At 41.4% G+C, this 18,131-nt stretch overlaps 2 protein-coding genes across 2 annotated transcripts in view; one reads left to right on the top strand and one right to left on the bottom strand.

Moving 5' to 3' along the window:
- Nucleotides 1-1,747: 1,747 nt before the first annotated feature.
- Nucleotides 1,748-18,131, bottom strand: part of LOC137502403 (uncharacterized) — a 73,022-nt gene continuing 56,638 nt past the window's right edge. Inside the window, exon 2 of the mRNA XM_068229475.1 lies at nt 1,748-2,344. Coding sequence (XP_068085576.1) covers nt 1,857-2,344 — 488 coding nt within the window. The 3' untranslated portion in view covers nt 1,748-1,856. The remainder of the gene's footprint in view (nt 2,345-18,131) is intronic.
- The window catches only part of LOC136881961 (caspase-1), a 41,903-nt gene continuing 28,959 nt past the window's right edge, over nt 5,188-18,131 (top strand). Inside the window, exon 1 of the mRNA XM_067154435.2 lies at nt 5,188-5,509. Coding sequence (XP_067010536.2) covers nt 5,427-5,509 — 83 coding nt within the window. The 5' untranslated portion in view covers nt 5,188-5,426. The remainder of the gene's footprint in view (nt 5,510-18,131) is intronic.

Raw genomic sequence — 18,131 nt, 5'->3', positions numbered from 1 at the left:
TGTAATGAGTTGAATGTATTTCAGGGAGTTGTATCGGTGACAGTTTCTGGTATTTTTCTCTTCACGTTATGGCCAAAAAAACGTAACTAATGTTATCTCAAAGTATTCAGATATACCTATAAAATTAAATTTCCATTCATTTTACAGTCTAATAAAGGAAACTATTATGCAAATCCCCTCAGGAGATAAATTTTATTTCGAGTTATCGAAATTTTGAGATATAGAAAATACTGTTTTTGAGCATGTATAGTACATTATTGAATCATATGTATCTGCGTAAATATTTTACGGCATCACTTTAATTATAACATTTATTATAGTAACTTTTTAGAAGGCAAGATACAGTACATAGAGTAGTGAAACAAAAAACAAATCCGTTAACACGTTTGGAAAAAATCCGTTAGTCTCTTCTGTTTGTTGCGGTTAAACTTTCCTCCCTTCACGTTGAAACTTCTTGTCAATACCACGCAGCCGAGTTTCATGAAAGGAGCTTGTCATCCACGACTTCTGGGCTTGCTTGCATACGTGACCAGTAATTAATTGACATCCGAGAAACGGTGAGGCTTTGCCGATCACTAGAAGTTTGAGTTTTTCGGTTGACATCGTATTAGTTTCCAGCTTCACTGGAACCCCTTTCTTTACTTGTTAACTGTTTCTCACAAACCGCAAATGCCATGTTGCACAGTTTGCATAAAATTCGATTTCAGCATATTTTTTACTTCGAGAAATCGAGAAATTTGTATAACCGAATTTCGAGAATAGATAAATAAATTCATGTGAAGAATAGAATAAACGGCCAAAAAATCTAAGTAAGTTCGAGATATCGAGGTTTGACTGTATTATTATATGTATGTATGTGTCATAAATGAGAGTGATTAGGTACATTTTCTTGTAACCATTTTAATGCTTTTTTTAGTTTAAGATTTTAAATTTAATGGTCACTTCACATTATTACTGTAGATATGTATGCCTTTTATCTTGTCCTTTTTTCATTTAGACTGTGGCATAATATATATGATGAAATCCAAGAATTAAAAAATCTTCCTATTTCTGATTTCTAAAAGTTGGCAGCTATGCTTTGAGCTTTATAGGCATCCTCCTGTCACAAAAGACACCTGTCAGCAAACATCATTTGGTCCGTCCAATGTTAATGCGATGCTTCATGTCGTCATCAGTCGTCGTATCGGTGATAATATCTGAGCCCAGGTATTTGAATTTATTGACCACTGGTAGTGGTTCACCCCCTAAGAAAATCGTATTGAGTGGAACTCGAACTTCTGGCTTGGCAAAGTTACAGAACATATACTCCGTCTTCTTACGCTTTATTCAGAGTCCATTCGTCCCCAAAGCTTTTCTCCAAAGTTCTAAGGCTGCCTCGACCTCTTCACGTGTTTCACCAACAAGAACGATGTCGTCTGCGTATAGAAGGGTCCATGGTAGTTGTGTCATTAGTTGTTCTGTGAGATAATTAATAACTGCAGTATATTGAAAAAGACTGGGCTCAAAGCTGAAGCTTGATAAACACCAACGTCAACATCCCAGAGATTCCAGAACTAGACTTTACCTTTGTAGAGGGATGAATGTACAAGTCCTGGATATTGAATTTCTGACTATTTATATATTAAAGTCCACTTTCAGGTAACCTGTTATGGGATTTAATATATTAAATTTTTCTCTCTAAGAATTCAGGTCTTTATATAACATGAGAAGGTTTTTTAGTAAAACAAAATGATCATATCTGATAATGTCCAGACAGAACATAAATTTTATTTATAAAGCTTTGTTAACAGTAAAACATTGTCCGTACGAACACCACATAAACGGAGGGCGTGATACATTTCTCATACACGCTGAGACTACTTCCCTTTGACGGGTACACTCCCAATCGGATTCAAGATACTCCCCAAACCCGCCATTATCAAGATATCTGCGATTCCAGGATTTCCAAAATTAATGAGCGGACGTCTTGTTCCCTGGAAATGGAGTTGCCACCCCAGGCGTAACGTTTTGCTTTTCGGTAGCAAACGTTGCCAGCTGTCAGCTGAAGATGTTGCGACACCCAAATTGGGGTCACTATCATCTCCCTGGATGTTAATTCTCTGCGATACCAAATGTTTGATTTTATCACCTGCAGCATTGTCTTGGTAGGGCCTCTGTTCTCCAACTGACAGGAGTTTTGAGGAATCTTCTAAAGTTGCAGTGGCCCCAGCAATGATCCTTGCAGAACCCTGAGTGCTGTTTATTTTCCCAGGTTTCGCGACCTCTTGCTGGACAACTGCAGGAGGCTGTGTGGCCGTCAGTGTAGTCTGCTTGGTCTCATTATCTTCTGTTGAAGCTGTTTTATCTGCAAATAAAGATTTCCATGGTTATTCATAGCAATTATTTCCGTCATCCAGCTGTTGGCAAAATAATAATAATATTAATAATTTATGCTTTATGTAAGTGCTCATTCTTTAAACAGATGATCAACACTATTAAACCTCATAGAAGATTGTGGAATCACATTTTTAACTAAACAGAATATGCATTCGAGCCTTTTTCAGTAGAGCGACAAACCTGGACAGTTCATAAATTTAGACATTAAAAAAAACAGAACATGTAAATTACAAAGGATTATGAACTGATATTCACATTTGCTAGAAAAAGTTTTAAAAGTTACTAGAGGACCCAAACTGCTCCGCAGCATTCATTACAAATAGGTCAGATAACTTGTCCCGATATGCCTGTCATTACACTTGTCAAATTTCGTGGCAGAGCCGGGGATCGAATCCGGGCCTCAGGAGGTGGCAGCTAATAACACTAACCACTACACCACAGAGAGGGAAGTATAAATGTCATACGAAATAATAGTGTCACACAACAAACCACCACAGAAATATGCAAGAGGGCTGGCGTCGGGAAGCGTAAAACTGGGCCGAATCCATCCAATTGGTCCCCTCTCCCGGGAAATTGGGAAAAGGCCAGAAAGAAGAAAACAAATGTTGATTCTCCACTTGTGGAATGTGGCGAGGACTGCTTGAAGGTATCGTTGGTCTGGGCGCCTACTACGAGACTGTGGACAGAGCTGTGTGTGCTGTCAGCATATAATAGTCTAGTAACTTCCCGTTGGAAGCTTTAGACATGTCAGAGGCACAGGCGAGTCCGCCTGCAAGAAACAAAATTGGCCCGCTGTAAGTAATTGTACAAAACCTATCAGTAACACACAGCACATAGGCTTTAATGAAATTTATATCAGTTTGATTTATACTAAGGACTTGTTAAAGTTGCTTTACTCCCCACAGACAGAGGTAGGTCTTATGGCGACGATGCGACAAGAAAGTGCTAAGAGTAGGAAGGAAGCGGCCGTGGCCTTAATTAAGGTACAGTCCTAGCATTTGCGTGGTGTGAAATGGGGAAACCACGGAAAACCATCGTCAGGGCTCCCGACAGTGGGGTTTGAACCCACTATCTCCCGAATACTGCATACTGGCCGTACTTAAGCGACTGCAGCTACCGAGCTCAGTACTAATTAATTTATTAATAGCCGGGCTGAGTAGCTCAGACAGCTGAGGCGCTGGCCTTCTGAGCCCAACTTGGCAAGTTCATCCTGGCTTAGTCCGATGATATTTGAATTTTCTCAAATAGGCCTACTTACCATTTCGTAGCTTTTTTTAAGTTTCAGTGTATATTATAATATCTCCCTCCCCCGTCCGCTATATACCACAGACTTACTGTTGTCTGTACAATTTTTGCCCCCTCCGCCCCCACTTCTAATTCCTAATTCGCCGCTAATGTTTCCCCATTTTCAACTCCAGGCTAATGATAGGATGGTAACTTTTTCAAAGTCATGGCCGCATCCTTCCCATTCCTAGCACGCAAAATTACACCCACATCCTCGCACAGTAGAACATGAAGCTCACCCCACTCCGCAATGGGGTGTACCGGGAAAAGCAGCTACAGAACTGGCGGGACGGACACTCCCAGCACAAAAAAAGCTATTAAGTGCTCGTGAAATCCAAGGGGTTTAATCTTAAAAATTAGTTTGTCTTGCCAGACCTTTAACGGATACGCGTGAGATATAAGGAAAACAGACTCATGTACTGTTCAGTCTTAATTGTGGAGTGGGCTTTCCTGAAGCCGAAGTATTCGTTCATCTCCTAGTGTAAGTCGTCATTGAAAGAGAAGAGAGCGGGGAAAATAAGGGAAGATTTTTGTCCTGTCTATAGTTCCGTTTTTATGAGTTTCGACTTGACAGTTAACCGGAAGTCAGACTGTGGTGCCAAACTGCTACGAATTCAAACAGCTGATTTACGACACAACACGAACGGAAATATATATACTGGAATATGTCTATAATCAATTATTCTTTGTAGCAACATACATAATTCACATAAGATGAACAACAATACACAACACATTTAGGATAAGACTACAAGACAAACATATATCAATGCTCGAAAAGATAAAGATAAAACGTGAGTAAATTAAATTAAATTTCGACTCACCATGTAGAAGAGCTCGCGTTGCTGTTAGATTCAATTTCCCCTAATGAAGGAAATAATCCTACAAAGGGAACACACCACTCATTTCTGAGTCACTATCGGCATTGTCATCGTCTGTTGAGGTGTCACTCTCGCCTGACCCTAAAGAGATAATAAACTCTTCAACATAATCGTCTGTAAGACTTTCTTTCTCCCAAGCTTTAATCATCTCTGATTTCGTGTGTCTCACAACGTTGCTCCAGTCCTCCGCACTTATACGGCCATACGGACATGACAGAATATCAAATTCACACACGGGCCTAAAATTAACCTACAATATAACTACCGAACGAAATATTAAACTAAGCTACTATATAAACTAGATCACTTTTTACACACTATTCACTACAATATAACGCGCTATACTATTAAAAAATAAACAATACTTTTATAAACTCTACACTACGAAATATACTGTAAACGAACAACAGCCTAGCACAAAGACACACAAAGACCGCGAAAAGAACTGAGCTCAATACAACACACAGCTGATAGCACGTGGTTACCGTAAACAACAGGACGACAACACTGCTAACCGGAACTCGAGTTTAACGCGCTCTTTCGGAGCGATCGGCTGCCTATGATTGGCTGTCGATTAATTCACTTACCCTCCGCCAAAAGGCAGCGCTCAAACGTCAAGTCGAAACTCATAACTGAACTGTAATAATCAGAACGCGGGTGACGCAGCCTCAAGTCCTTGTTCATTTCGCACACGCGCCGCTGTCTGGGATTACGCAACCAACGAGGAAAGTCGCTCCGGATGTGCGAATCGAATGCAGCGATGATGTGAATCTCGATCTTGGACGTCTTATCTGGACGGGCGGGGTAACCGGCAAGCGGTCTTTCTCACGATACGACTTATTCTCTTTGACGATACGAGAGGAAGTCTTCGCGTCGGGTGGAACAATGTCAGAAGAACGAAAACCAGAGTCTGGAAGCAGGGAAGGAGATTTCGATTCATCTGTAACAGATGCCCGGCCTTTCAGAAGGTAAGTCAGCTCTAGTTATTCCTGTCCGCCCTCGGTCCAGAATAAAAAATCCATGGTTTCCTGGGAACTGAATGCGAAGCCTATGGGTAAGAGGAAGGCATGTTACCTACCCCTACACCAATGGACTAGCCTAAATTCTTGCACATTTTTACTTTATTAGATGTATTGTGCTTTAAAAACTATCGTTTATACGTTGAGCAAGCTTAGGGAAAGCGTCCTGTTTTTTTCCCTATAGATTCTCACACGGGAATCAGTTCTATTGTTATTTGTATGTATGTGTGAGGTGAATGTGTATATGAATAAAGTTAATAAGCCTGATTTAACGGGCGGGGCCGCTGGAACAGTATCTCCTATCACGATAAGAATTAGCGTTCACGAAGCCGGTCCGCTGATAACGAGACGGTTCTACAAAGAAAAGATTGTCAAATTCGCGTGCCTTATGTTGAGATGTACAAATTTCGTCACATGCCGAGCGGATTTGGGAGAAACCCTACTTATTTATCTTCTCCATTGTTTTTACCTTAATAACTGAAATTTAAGTTTGATTTTAAAAATATGATCACTTTCTTTCTTGATCCGTTTACCCTCCTGAGTTGGTATTTCCCTCGGACTCAGCGAGGGATCTCACCTCTACCGCCTCAAAGGCAGTGTCCTGGAGCGTGAGACGTTGGGTCGGGTGATACAACTGGAGAGGAGGACCAGTACCTAGTCCAGGCGGCTTCACCTGCTACGATGAACAGGGGCCTTGGGGGGGGGGATGCAAGATTGGAAGGGATAGACAAGGAAAAGGGAAGGAAGCGGCCGTGACCTTAAGTTAGGTACCATCCCGACATTTGCCTGGAATGCAAGTGGAAAACCACTTCGAGGATGGATGAAGTGGGAATCGAACCCCCTCTACTCAGTTGACCTTCCGAGGCTGAGTGGTCCCCGTTCCAACACTCGTACCACGTTTTCATATTTCGTGGCAAAGCCGGGAATCGAACCCGAGTGGCAGCTAATCACACTAACCATTACACTACACAGGCGGACAAATATGAACAAATTACCGAACATTAAATATTTCGCAGCCAGTGAAGCTTCCTCGTCCGGGTTTAAGAATAAGGGAGGGATATTTCTAGACTACGGTAGCTGATGTACCCGTGCTTCACTACGGGATTCTCAGAGGGACTGTCTTTGTGGTTTTCCTAATTGAAGTCAACTTAGGCCATTACGAAAACGTCAGTAGGAATATAGCGATTAAAAGCAATGTTATATAAAATACTTGTTCAAATGAAAAACCGCACATTTTCTCACTTTTAACGAATAGTACTACGGTGCCGGACTAACAGTCCACATGACCAGGCCGCAGACAGCCGTGAACACTCCTCTGCCATTATTCCGTTAAATATGCACACTGCTCATTCCAATCAGTGCCTCAGAGTAGGGACTGAATAGCTCGAATGCTATGATGAACCAGTTTGTTACGCACCAGTAGTAGGAGAAAATTAATGAACCAAAGGAATGGTATGCTAAAGAAGAAAGTTATTTCCCGCCAATATTCAAGCAGGCTGTTATACTTGGTACGACCGAGCGAGTTGGCCGTGAGGTTAGAGGCGCGCAGCTGTGAGTTTGCATTCGGGAGGTGGTTGGTTCGAACCCCACTGTTGACAGCCCTGAAGATGGTTTTCCGTGGTCTCCTATTTTCACACCAGGCAAATGCTGTGGCTGTACCGTAAATTAAGGCCAGGGGTCGCCACAAGACCTATCTGTGTCGATGCGACGAAAAGCAACTTGCACAAATAGGAGAGAAAGAAAAAAGAGAGACACAAAGCACATCACAACAAACAACGGTCAATGTGATATTATTGTTGATCAATGTTATGAGCTTTCTGTATCGTAGGTCTTCACATTTAGTTTTCTTTCGACTCTCTGATATTAGGGAGTCTTACAAAATTATTTATAGCGTAGACTGTAGTTCCTTATTTCCTGACTTTACATAGGTACCGATTTACATTAAATTCTCTTTACCCATTTTCTCGTGACAGCGCTGATATGGACTTATCAACAAAAATCCAAATTCATGAATATCTCTGTTATCATAGCCGGTACGGTAAAAATGTGTAAGACCTAAACGATCGGAAATCTACATATATAATTTGATACTATATAACTTCAGCTATGTAGTATTTGTCGATAGGACCTCTAATAAGACAAATACTTGAGAATTAAATTTTTGGTCTTCCCCTAAACTACCATTTCACTCAGTGTGAATAAAATTATTTATGGCCTAGATTGTAGGGACTTACTCCCCGACTTTACATACCGACTTTCATTAAGGCAAGACTACGAATAACATAAATACTTGAGAATTAAATTTTTGGTCTTCCCCTAAACTACCATTTCTCTCAGCGTGAATAAGATTATTTATGGCCTAGATTGTAGAGGCTTATTCCTGACCTTTACATACCGATTTTCATTAATTTTCTTCAGCCGTTTTCTCGTGACGCGTGTACATCAGACAGACAGATATTACGGAAAATTAAAAAGTGCATTTCCTTGTTACTATGGGCACGACCGATTAAAAAATACCATCCTTTTTATATTCTGAGCAATGTACATACAAAACTTTTATTATATATATTTAGAACAAGTGTTTCCACTAACATGTAGGGGTAGTGTGCCTGCCTCTTACCTGGAGGCCCCGGGTTCGATTCCCGGCCAGGTCAGGGATTTTTACCTGGACCTGAGGGCTGGTTACAATTGAGGAGCTATCTGACGGTGAGATAGCGGCCACGGTCTCGAAAGCCAAGAATAACGGCCGAGAGGATTCGTCGTGCTGACCACACGGCACCTCGTAATCTGCAGGCCTTCGGGCTGAGCAGCCGTCACTTGGTAGGCCAAGGCCCTTCAAGGGCTGTAGTGCCATAGGGTTTGTTATCTCGTCACTTCCTTAAGTTCAGTGAAATGTGTGCCGGTACGTATTCTCACTATATCACTCTTACAGTTCATAGATCACCTGGATCTTTTCCTGGAAAGTATGAACTGCCAACACATTTGCGTGGTGTTTACACTGCACTATGTCTGCATGTCTCACAAGGAGAGGCCAGACCTTGCGTCCAACCGATTTCAACGAATTTCAGTGTACCTGCTCAAATATCATAACGCAGGAACGGCTTCGGACCAAGTCGAGGTGATAAACACGAAAAGGCGAACAAATTCTACTTTAACATGTCAGGCCCGCAACCTAATAATTTCCGAAAAAATTTAAAATCCCCGATTTCAGTGCAACGCATATATACTCGGAGAGTTTCACCGCTGTCAACCGAAAAGGTAGGAGAGTAGTCACTGTACGTGTGTGCGAACCTCGACGACGTCAGTTCGAGTTTCGTCGCAGCTGTTGGTTTTTTTTTTTTTACTATATTTATATAGGGTAAAGGTAAGCAATACCGTGATAAATTTTAATAAATTATAATTTATTCTGGAAAGAGAGTCAACAATAATGCAAAATTAACAAAAAAGATTCCGTGAATGTATACGCGTATATAACCATAATGAAAACAGAACAAGAATAACATCAATGGCAAAAAAAATGTACAATTGCTTACACCTATAGACCAATACCGTGATTTACGTACATACAACTCACTAAGCAAAAGAAAACATTTTATAACATTAACATATGGAAAACAGACAGTACGAAAAAAAAGTTTAATAACATGCAGGACCTATTTATAGATGTTTAATTATCATCATCGGAGGTCACATTGTCACATTTTCTGCATATGAATTGCGGACATTCACCCACTTTAACACAATTTTCGTGAAACCAGTCTGAACAAAACCCACACTGAATCCATTCTGCCCCATTTTTTGAGAGCAACATCACTGGCATAGGAACAAGAACACACCCCACACAGTGTGTTATTCTCATAATTGGAAGATTTTCTAATCTGGCTAACTGCGCTCGAGCTAGCTGCGGTAGTTTCCTTTTGCCTTCGCTGTGGTCTTGATTCAGGTAGCGAGATGAGCACTTTAGCCTTGGGGTCATTTTTTCGTCGCTGTTGGATTGTCTGCCGGGATTCACACTGGAAGAGACAAGGTTTTATTGATTTCCTGCTGTAAGTACTTGCTGGAGTGGCTAGTTGAGGGCTCGTAGGCTCATTCGAGTAGGCGGAATGGAGTCAGGATGAACAGCTGATCTGTTGAAAGGGTTGATCCCAGATTTCCGAAAGCCATTCATAATTTTCTCTGGCGTGAATGCGATGCAGTATGCAGGTGAAAAAAGTGTACAGAAGTGCATTCTGGATGGAGCAGAAATGGTATGTTCGTTTTTGTACTGATTCAACTGATTGGCCGAAGCATTCTTTAATGACTTAAAAACGCTAAGGTCAAGTGGTTGAAGAATATGGCTTGTATGGCTTGGGAATGTCACAAAATAGATGCCATTTTCTCTAGCAAAATTTAAAACATCAATTCGCACGTGAGAGGCATGGGAATCCAAAGAAAGCAGAACGGGCCTAGCTTCTCAAATATTCTTTACGAAGTGGTGAAGCCACTCTAGGAAGAGATCTGCATTAATTCAGCCATTCTTTGAGACTCGCACTATGGAACCCCTGGGCGCATTCCTGTCCAACCCTTCCACTATCCTAACACCTTTGAATATCATCATTGGAGGCACTGTTCCCCCAGCTGCATTACAGCATGCCAGTACAGTTTGTGTAAATTCCTTTTCAGCAAAAGTTCTAGAATAAACAATTTTCTTTCCAGTTTTCGTGACTATTCGCGAAGGCTTAACTACGAATGTGACGTCAGTCTTGTCACAGTTGACAATTTGCTCTGGTTTGCCAGCAAGATCTAAGTTTGCCACCGTATTTTCTACCTTGTCATAAAAATCCCTTAGGTTTTCTTCATTAGCTGTTACAGCCCGACTAGCTGCTAATTTCTTTGGTGTCCTCAAAGATGAGCCATAACGCGTCTGGAAACATCGCCACCAAAACGCACCTGCCTTTTCTTTTTCCTCATTAAAGGGGAACATTTTCGTAGATATTTCTGCCAACTGAAATGCTAGTCGCTTTATGGTGGTGACATTCAATCCGAAACCCAACTCCTGCATTTCTATGACATGTTTGACCAGCTTCATTTCAACGTCTTGCGACAGAACAAAAGGCCTTCCGAGTTTTGGTACCTCATGAGGTTCTTCGTCATTATGACGACTCACGTGGTCTTTTAGAGTGCTCCATGGTACGCCAAACTCTTTAGAAGCCTTATATAATGTCTATTTCTCACTAACAACCTTTCTAACAGCACTTAAAAGCTGATTACAAGTATAGCTGCCACGCCGCACTTTTTGAACTCCCGCTCTCCCAGGCCCACCAACTCGAGATCTGTAAAGGGCCCCATACACGCGCAGACTTAGTCGGAGGTAAGTCTGCGCAAACCAGTCTCTTCAGACATGTCTCTGGTGTGTATGGCCGATAAGTCTGCCGACAAAAAGTCTGCAGGCAAGTCTCTGACATTCTGGCGCTGCTTGAATTCAGCCGGAGACTTTGCGACGAAAGCGCTATCTCAGAGTTGAGGCAGAAAATGTAAACGTGGCAACCTAAAAATATGAAACCCTTATATAATTGGTATCCTATGCATCCGACCGTCCACAAAGTCTTATCATGGTGCTCAGGCGATCAGATACGCCTTACTGCCAATCGGAAAGCTGTCCGAGGAGGCCCATGAATCCCGAAACAAGGATTATAAGTTCTTTCGGGAGCACCAATCGAGGAAAACCTCCAGAAAGGATACAACAACTGATCTAATACACAGTCTCCTGTTTTCGTCGGACGCAGTAGTTACAAGGCACCTCATCAAAGCCGAAATTCACTGGAATGAACTGTCCCCCCTGAAGTACACACTTTGCTCGTGTTCGATGAGGACACAGATGATGATGATGATGATGATGATGATGATGATGAAGATGAAGAGACTTTTGAAGAAGAGACTTCCAAAGCAGAAGAAGAGGACGTTGAAATGTCAAATACAGATAGTGAACCCAAGGCATGACTCGTAAGTAGTCTTACTAATAAGTAACATGGCGCTAAAAAATCGAAACATTTCAAATATAATGTAATATATTTTTATTCCTTTTCAGGTCACCTTCCGCGCCAAACTGGCTTAATTTATACAGTCGTTCATATGTTTTACATCATGGATTTAGATGTCTGATTCTTATGAAAATAAAATCATGACATTGGTCAAGGATTCCGTATGTTTTTCTTTCAAAACCCTGTTCATAATTTCATCAAAGAGTTGACGGGAGCGTAGCGCGTCATTTTCCACGAATCCATTCGCGGAATATTAAATCTTATCCCGCTACCTTAAGTTTTGCGAGTTAGCGGACGCGTAGTGGATCCGCTACGCCGTTAATCGAATATCTGTTAACGGATTCGTAATCAGCGACATCGAAAACTCACGAGTATGAATTTTCGTCGGCTTTTGTGAACTCGGAAAGATGATACGATTTAATTGCCGGCTAGAATCGGTGTTTAGACCACTATGCGCCGTCAAGGCGCGCAGACAAGTACGATGACCACTCCCACGTACCCGGTTAACTGGTCTGTAACTCCCCAAGTATATAATTATGTGTTGCAATGGAATCGGGGATTTATCAATTTTTCGGAAATTATTAGGTTGCGGACCTGTCATGTTCAAGTAAAATTTGTTCACTTTTTAGTGCTCTATCACCTCCTCTTTGTCCGAAGCGGATCCTGCGTCATGACATTTGAGCGCATTTTTTTTCGAAAACTAAAGGGTATTAACCTATACCCTTCTATACGAGTTACTGTTGAGTGTCCGCCAGGAGGTACACTGAAGCTCATTGAAATCGTTTGGACGCAGGGTCAGTCTTGGCGTAGGGTAACCAGATGTACGGTTTTGCCCGGAACAACATGTTTTTTCCTTATTTTGTTCCGCGTACGGTGCACCCTTTAAACGGTACGCTCAATGTTCCGTTTTTTTAAAACATTCGCGGTTATGATGAAAATATTCTGTATTCTGACCAATGAAATGAAATGGCACATGGCTTTGAGTGCCGAGAGTGTCCGAGGACTTGTTCGGCTCGCCAGGTCTTTTGATTTGACGCCCGTACGCGATCTGCGCGTCGTGATGAGGATGAAATGATCATGAAGACCACACATACCCAGCTCCCATGTCAGCAAAATTAACCAATGATGGTTAAAATTCCCGACCCTGCCGCGAATCGAACCCAGGACTCCTGTGACCAAAGGCCAGCACACTAACCATTTAGCCATGGAGTCATTCTGACCAATGCTCAGTCATCACAGCACCTCTGGCAGTGTGCTAGCGGTACTAGTGGGTATGTAGAGCATGAGTCTCCTTCATTTTATTATTGGGTTGTATTGTGTTGGACGGTGCTTTTGCATAGTGTGTTATGTAAACGACACCTACGTTAAACGCATGGAATATTTTGAGTGGTAACCGTAATTGATACATTTATAAGTAAACGAGAATGGGAAGAGATCTATGAAGTTGAAGAGAAAGACACAAAGAAGGAAAGGAGGTTGCAGTAGTATCGTTCCGTCTGGGAAAAAATATTTCCCAGAATTACAGCACGTCGCGTCGTGGGTAATAAGTACAAAGCGAGATGCAGAGTGTGTACTGGAATAGCTGCAGAAGGCTTTTCTATTAGTCATGGCAGAATAACGATGTACGGATGTACGGCAACATTTCAACAGTGCTTCGCATAAGGAGAGGCGGAGTTCAGAACGGCATGCAACTGTGCTGAAAATCTACTTTCAGAAAAATTCTTCTGAGTCAGAATAGGTAAATCAACATTTTTTATTGTAAGAGATGGGCCAGCGTACAATTTTTTTAACGAGTAGACTCTAATGTAGGCCTATCCCCCCCCCCCCCCCAGAAAAGTGCATCGGAACTTACTGTTGTGTACCATGCTGTAAAACACCACCAGCGCAGAGTGCAATGTCAAACTTCTGTCAGAATTGTTTCGGGATTCTTCCCTGGCAAATAAAATATCTTGTGGGAAGACAAATTATGAGGCTCTAGTGAACGCTGTGTTAGGTCCATATAGTGTGGAATAAGTAACAAAACAATTAAGAGAACATGTCTTTTTTGGTGTGTGTGTGTTTTGATGCTTCAAATATAGGAAACCAAAAATGCTTCCCAACAGCTGTGATGTAGGCCTATTTCGATGAAAAACAAGGTATTTGTAACAGAATTATAGACTTCTATGAAGATGCGGACTAAAGTGCTATACAAATGTCTCAACAAATTTATAACAGAATTTCGGAACATGGTTTAATGTTGTCCCAGATTTGAAGCTATACTGCTCACTACACAAATTCTAATTTTGAAAAACCGGGCGAGTTGGCCGTGCGCGTAGAGGCGCGCGGCTGTGAGCTTGCATCCGGGAGATAGTAGGTTCGAATCCCACTATCGGCAGCCCTGAAAATGGTTTTCCGTGGTTTCCCATTTTCACACCAGGCAAATGCTGGGGCTGTACCTTAATTAAGGCCACGGCCACTTCCTTCCAACTCCTAGGCCTTTCCTATCCCATCGTCGCCATAAGACCTATCTGTGTCGGCGCGACGTAAAGCCCCTAGCAAAAAAAAAAAATTTTTTGAAAAAAAAAAGTTGGTATATGTACACCTAAAGGCAGAAAATGCAACCTTGGTTAAGTCTAATTGTTGTGCACATGTTGTTAACAATTCATTTAAAGCTGGGATGAATTCTATGTCAGTTGGTATTGAAATGTTTATAATTAAAGTATTCAATTACTTTTCAAATTCAGCAAAAAGAGTTTCACACTTAAAATAACTATTTCATTTTCTTGATATTGAATACACTAATTTGTTAAGATATGTGCCAAAAATACAGCTTTCTATAAAGCCTGCTATTGAAAGACTGCTGAGAAACCTCCCAGTTATAATCTCTTACTTTTGAAGTGTTGATGACTGTCCAGTATTCATTAAGAAGTATTTGTTAGGTTCCTCAGAATCAAATTCTGGTAAACAAATACTTCTAGTAGAATTGTATCTACATTTTTCGTTAAATTTAGCAGATTTTTCCCATAAGGCAGTTCTTAGTCTTGAAAAGAGTGATATGACAGTCTGTGAGGTACAGACTGTTATGAAAAATTTGAAAATGCAACTGGAACAGAGAATGGGAGAATAACTTTTTGGTTACAGAGTGACTTGCACATTGAATGATTTGTTTAGTGGGGAAGTTAAGGTCTGTGAAAATGATTTTATAAATGTCTATGACATTTGTTTTAATTATCTACGTAAATGGTTTGATTTTAATGATGATTCTAATGTTTTTTTACTGATGAATTGTATTACTCTAGAAAACTCACCTCAGTTCAGCAAGATTTTAAAGTTAGTGGAGACACTAGGGTTACGGGAAAAGCTGAATATTGATGACATGTGTTCAGAAGTTGTGGAAATAATCAGTTTGTGTTCTGGTGAGGGTGCTGCTGCTGTAAAGCTAAAACTAACTCTCCTGAGTAAAACCAGAAAGGTGGGGATATCTCACCAGTTTAATTGGCCCAGAAAAACTGGAGAACATTTTGATGGTACTGTACTTAAGTTTGTCTTAAGTATATTTCTATCGAATGCATATACTGATGATGATGCTTGTTGTTTAAAGGGACCTAACATCTAGGTCATCGGCCCCTTAATGAATGCATATACATAAAGAGTATTTTCAGTACGGTAATGGAAATGAAATGGAGAAATGATAGAAACATATGCTCAGTAGATTTAATAACAAATAAATTTCTTGTGTACTTAAACTATGATGAGAACTGTAACGAATTTCTCAAGAAAGTTTTGTTGAATAAGATACTGTTACAAATTGCATCTTCAAATGAAAGGTACTTGTGAAATGTTCATTTAAATGTAAAGACTAATGCATTATTAGTCTGTAATACATCAAGTACCGGTACCTACATTATCGCGATTGACCTGTCTAAAGCATTTGATAGGGTGGATCATGGGAGACTACTGGCAAAAATGAGTGCAATTGGACTAGACAAAAGAGTGACTGAATGGGTGGCTCTGTTTCTAGAAAATAGATCTCAGAGAATTAGAGTAGGTGAAGCTTTATCTGGCCCTGTAATAATTAAGAGGGGAATTCCTCAAGGCAGTATTATCGGACCTTTATGTTTTCTTATATATATAAATGATATGAGTAAAGGAGTGGAATCGGAGGTAAGGCTTTTTGAGGATGATGTTATTCTCTATAGAGTGATAAATAAGTTATAAGATTGTGAGCAACTGCAATGTGACCTTGAAAATGTTGTGAGATGGACAGCAGGCAATGGTATGTTGATAAATGGGTATTGAATTTTCACGACCGCATTGTAATCGAAACCGACTTTCAACCTATTAGGTCGTGTTACGTACATTTAGTACGTGTTGAAGAGATGTTAGGTACAGAACAAAAATGGCCAACCAGACACCAGAGCAACCAACGCGAAATCGGGAGGTTGTGGGTTCAGATCCCACTGGTGTCTGGTTGGCCATTTTTGTTCTGTACTTAACATCTCTTCAACACGTACTAAATGTACGTAACACGACCTAATAGGTTGAAAGTCGGTTTCGATTGATAAATGGGGTTAAAAGTCAGGTTGTGAGTTTCACAAATAGGAAAAGTCCTCTCAGTTTTAATTACTGCGTTGACGGGGTGAAAGTTCCTTTTGGGGATCATTGTAAGTATCTAGGTGTTAATATAAGGAAAGATCTTCATTGGGGTAATCACATAAATATGATTGTAAATAAAGGGTACAGATCTCTGCACATGGTTATGAGGGTGTTTATGGGTTGTAGTAAGGATGTAAAGGAGAGGGCATACAAGTCTCTGGTAAGACCCCAACTAGAGTATGGTTCCAGTGTATGGGACCCTCACCAGGATTACCTGATTCAAGAACTGGAAAAAATCCAAAGATAAACAGCTCGATTTGTTCTGGGTGATTTCCGACAAAAGAGTAGCGTTACAAAAATGTTGCAAAGTTTGGGTTGGGAAGAACTGAGAGAAAGAAGAAGAGCTGCTCGACTAAGTGGTAAGTTCTGAGCTGTCAGCGGAGAGATGGCGTGGAATGACATTAGTAGACGAATAAGTTTGAGTGGCGTCTTTAAATGTAGGAAAGATCACAATATGAAGATAAAGTTGGAATTCAAGAGGACAAACTGGGGCAAATATTCATTTATAGGATGGGGAGTAATCTTGAGCCCGCACTTTTAAGCACTAATACGTAAGAACGGTCACTTATTTACAATTTGCTAGGGGTGGAGGGAAATGGCCATCGCCTCAATTAAGTGCCCCAGCATTTTCCTGGTGTGAAAATAGGAAACCAAGAAAAACCATCTTCAGGGCTACAATTAAACTTCCACCAAATGAACAATCTTCTTCTTCTACCACATTTCACATGCCTGCGAGATCGCGAGTGCGAACTGTGTCGCACATGTGGATTTGGCCCTGTTTTACGGACGGATGCCGTTCCTGACGGCAACCCTATACGGAGGGATGTAATCGCTATTGCGTGTTTCTGTGGTGCTTGGTAGTGTGGTGTGTTGTCTGAATATGAAGAGGAGAGTGTTGGGACAAACATTAAACACCCTGTCTCCGAGCCAGAAGAATTCTTCACATCCGGCCGGAAATCGAACCCGGGATCCTTTGAACCGAAAGCCTCAACGCTGAGCATTCAATCAAGGAGTTGGACGTCACCAAAAGAACAATTAAACCCCCGACCTAATGTCTCACGCTCCAGGACACCATCCTTTGGCGGTAGAGGTGGGATGGGATCCCTTGCTGAGTCCGAGGGAAAAACTAACCCTGGAGGGTAAACGGATTAAGTAGAAGAAGAAGAAGATAATGATGACGGTGGTGGTGATGATTATTGTTTTAAGAGGAAGTACAACTGGGCAACCATCCTCTATATAACACTAAACAGAGAGAAAAAAAATGGAAGGGATCGGCCCAAGGAAGACAAGGGACACGAAGGGCATGAAAATGAAAGACTCCCTCGGCCTCGAGTACTCTAATACCGTCAGGGTCGAAAAAGAACAAGAGTTCACCAAGCGAGGTCGGATAGGATAAATGAAAGTGAGGAGCCCGACACAAGTAAATGGAAGCAATGCCAGGACCTAGCCGAAGGCCCTGTGGTCGCCAACCTTTTCTTCCATGTTGAGAGGCCCTGGGGCCTCTTTTAGTAGCCTCCTACGACAGGCAGGGGATACCATGGGTGTTATTCTACTGTCCCCACACACAGGGGGAGAAGAAGAAGAAGATAAATAGAAGTAGGGCCTACGGCAGGATTATACAATTAAAAATCGTTTAGTATCTGACTACACACTAAGAAACTAAAGAGACTGCCAGACTGACGAATGGGCGCGGCAAGCGGGCGAATCATACCTCAGTGTCCATGACCCCCTGCTACCCTTCCTCACAGCACATGCAAAGTGTCCACTACTTGCTGTGGCACTGTACAAATCGGTTAGCCACGACGAACGTAGCAATTATAGAAAATAATTAGCTGATAAGACAACAGAGCTTGTACAAATTGCTTGTTTTAGTAATTCCATAATTCCTAGCTTCAGTCCGGCTCTATGCTAAATGG

Source organism: Anabrus simplex, chromosome 10 (genome assembly GCF_040414725.1).
Source record: "Anabrus simplex isolate iqAnaSimp1 chromosome 10, ASM4041472v1, whole genome shotgun sequence".
NCBI lineage: Eukaryota > Metazoa > Arthropoda > Insecta > Orthoptera > Tettigoniidae > Anabrus > Anabrus simplex.
This window is presented reverse-complemented; position numbering and strand designations above follow the sequence as displayed.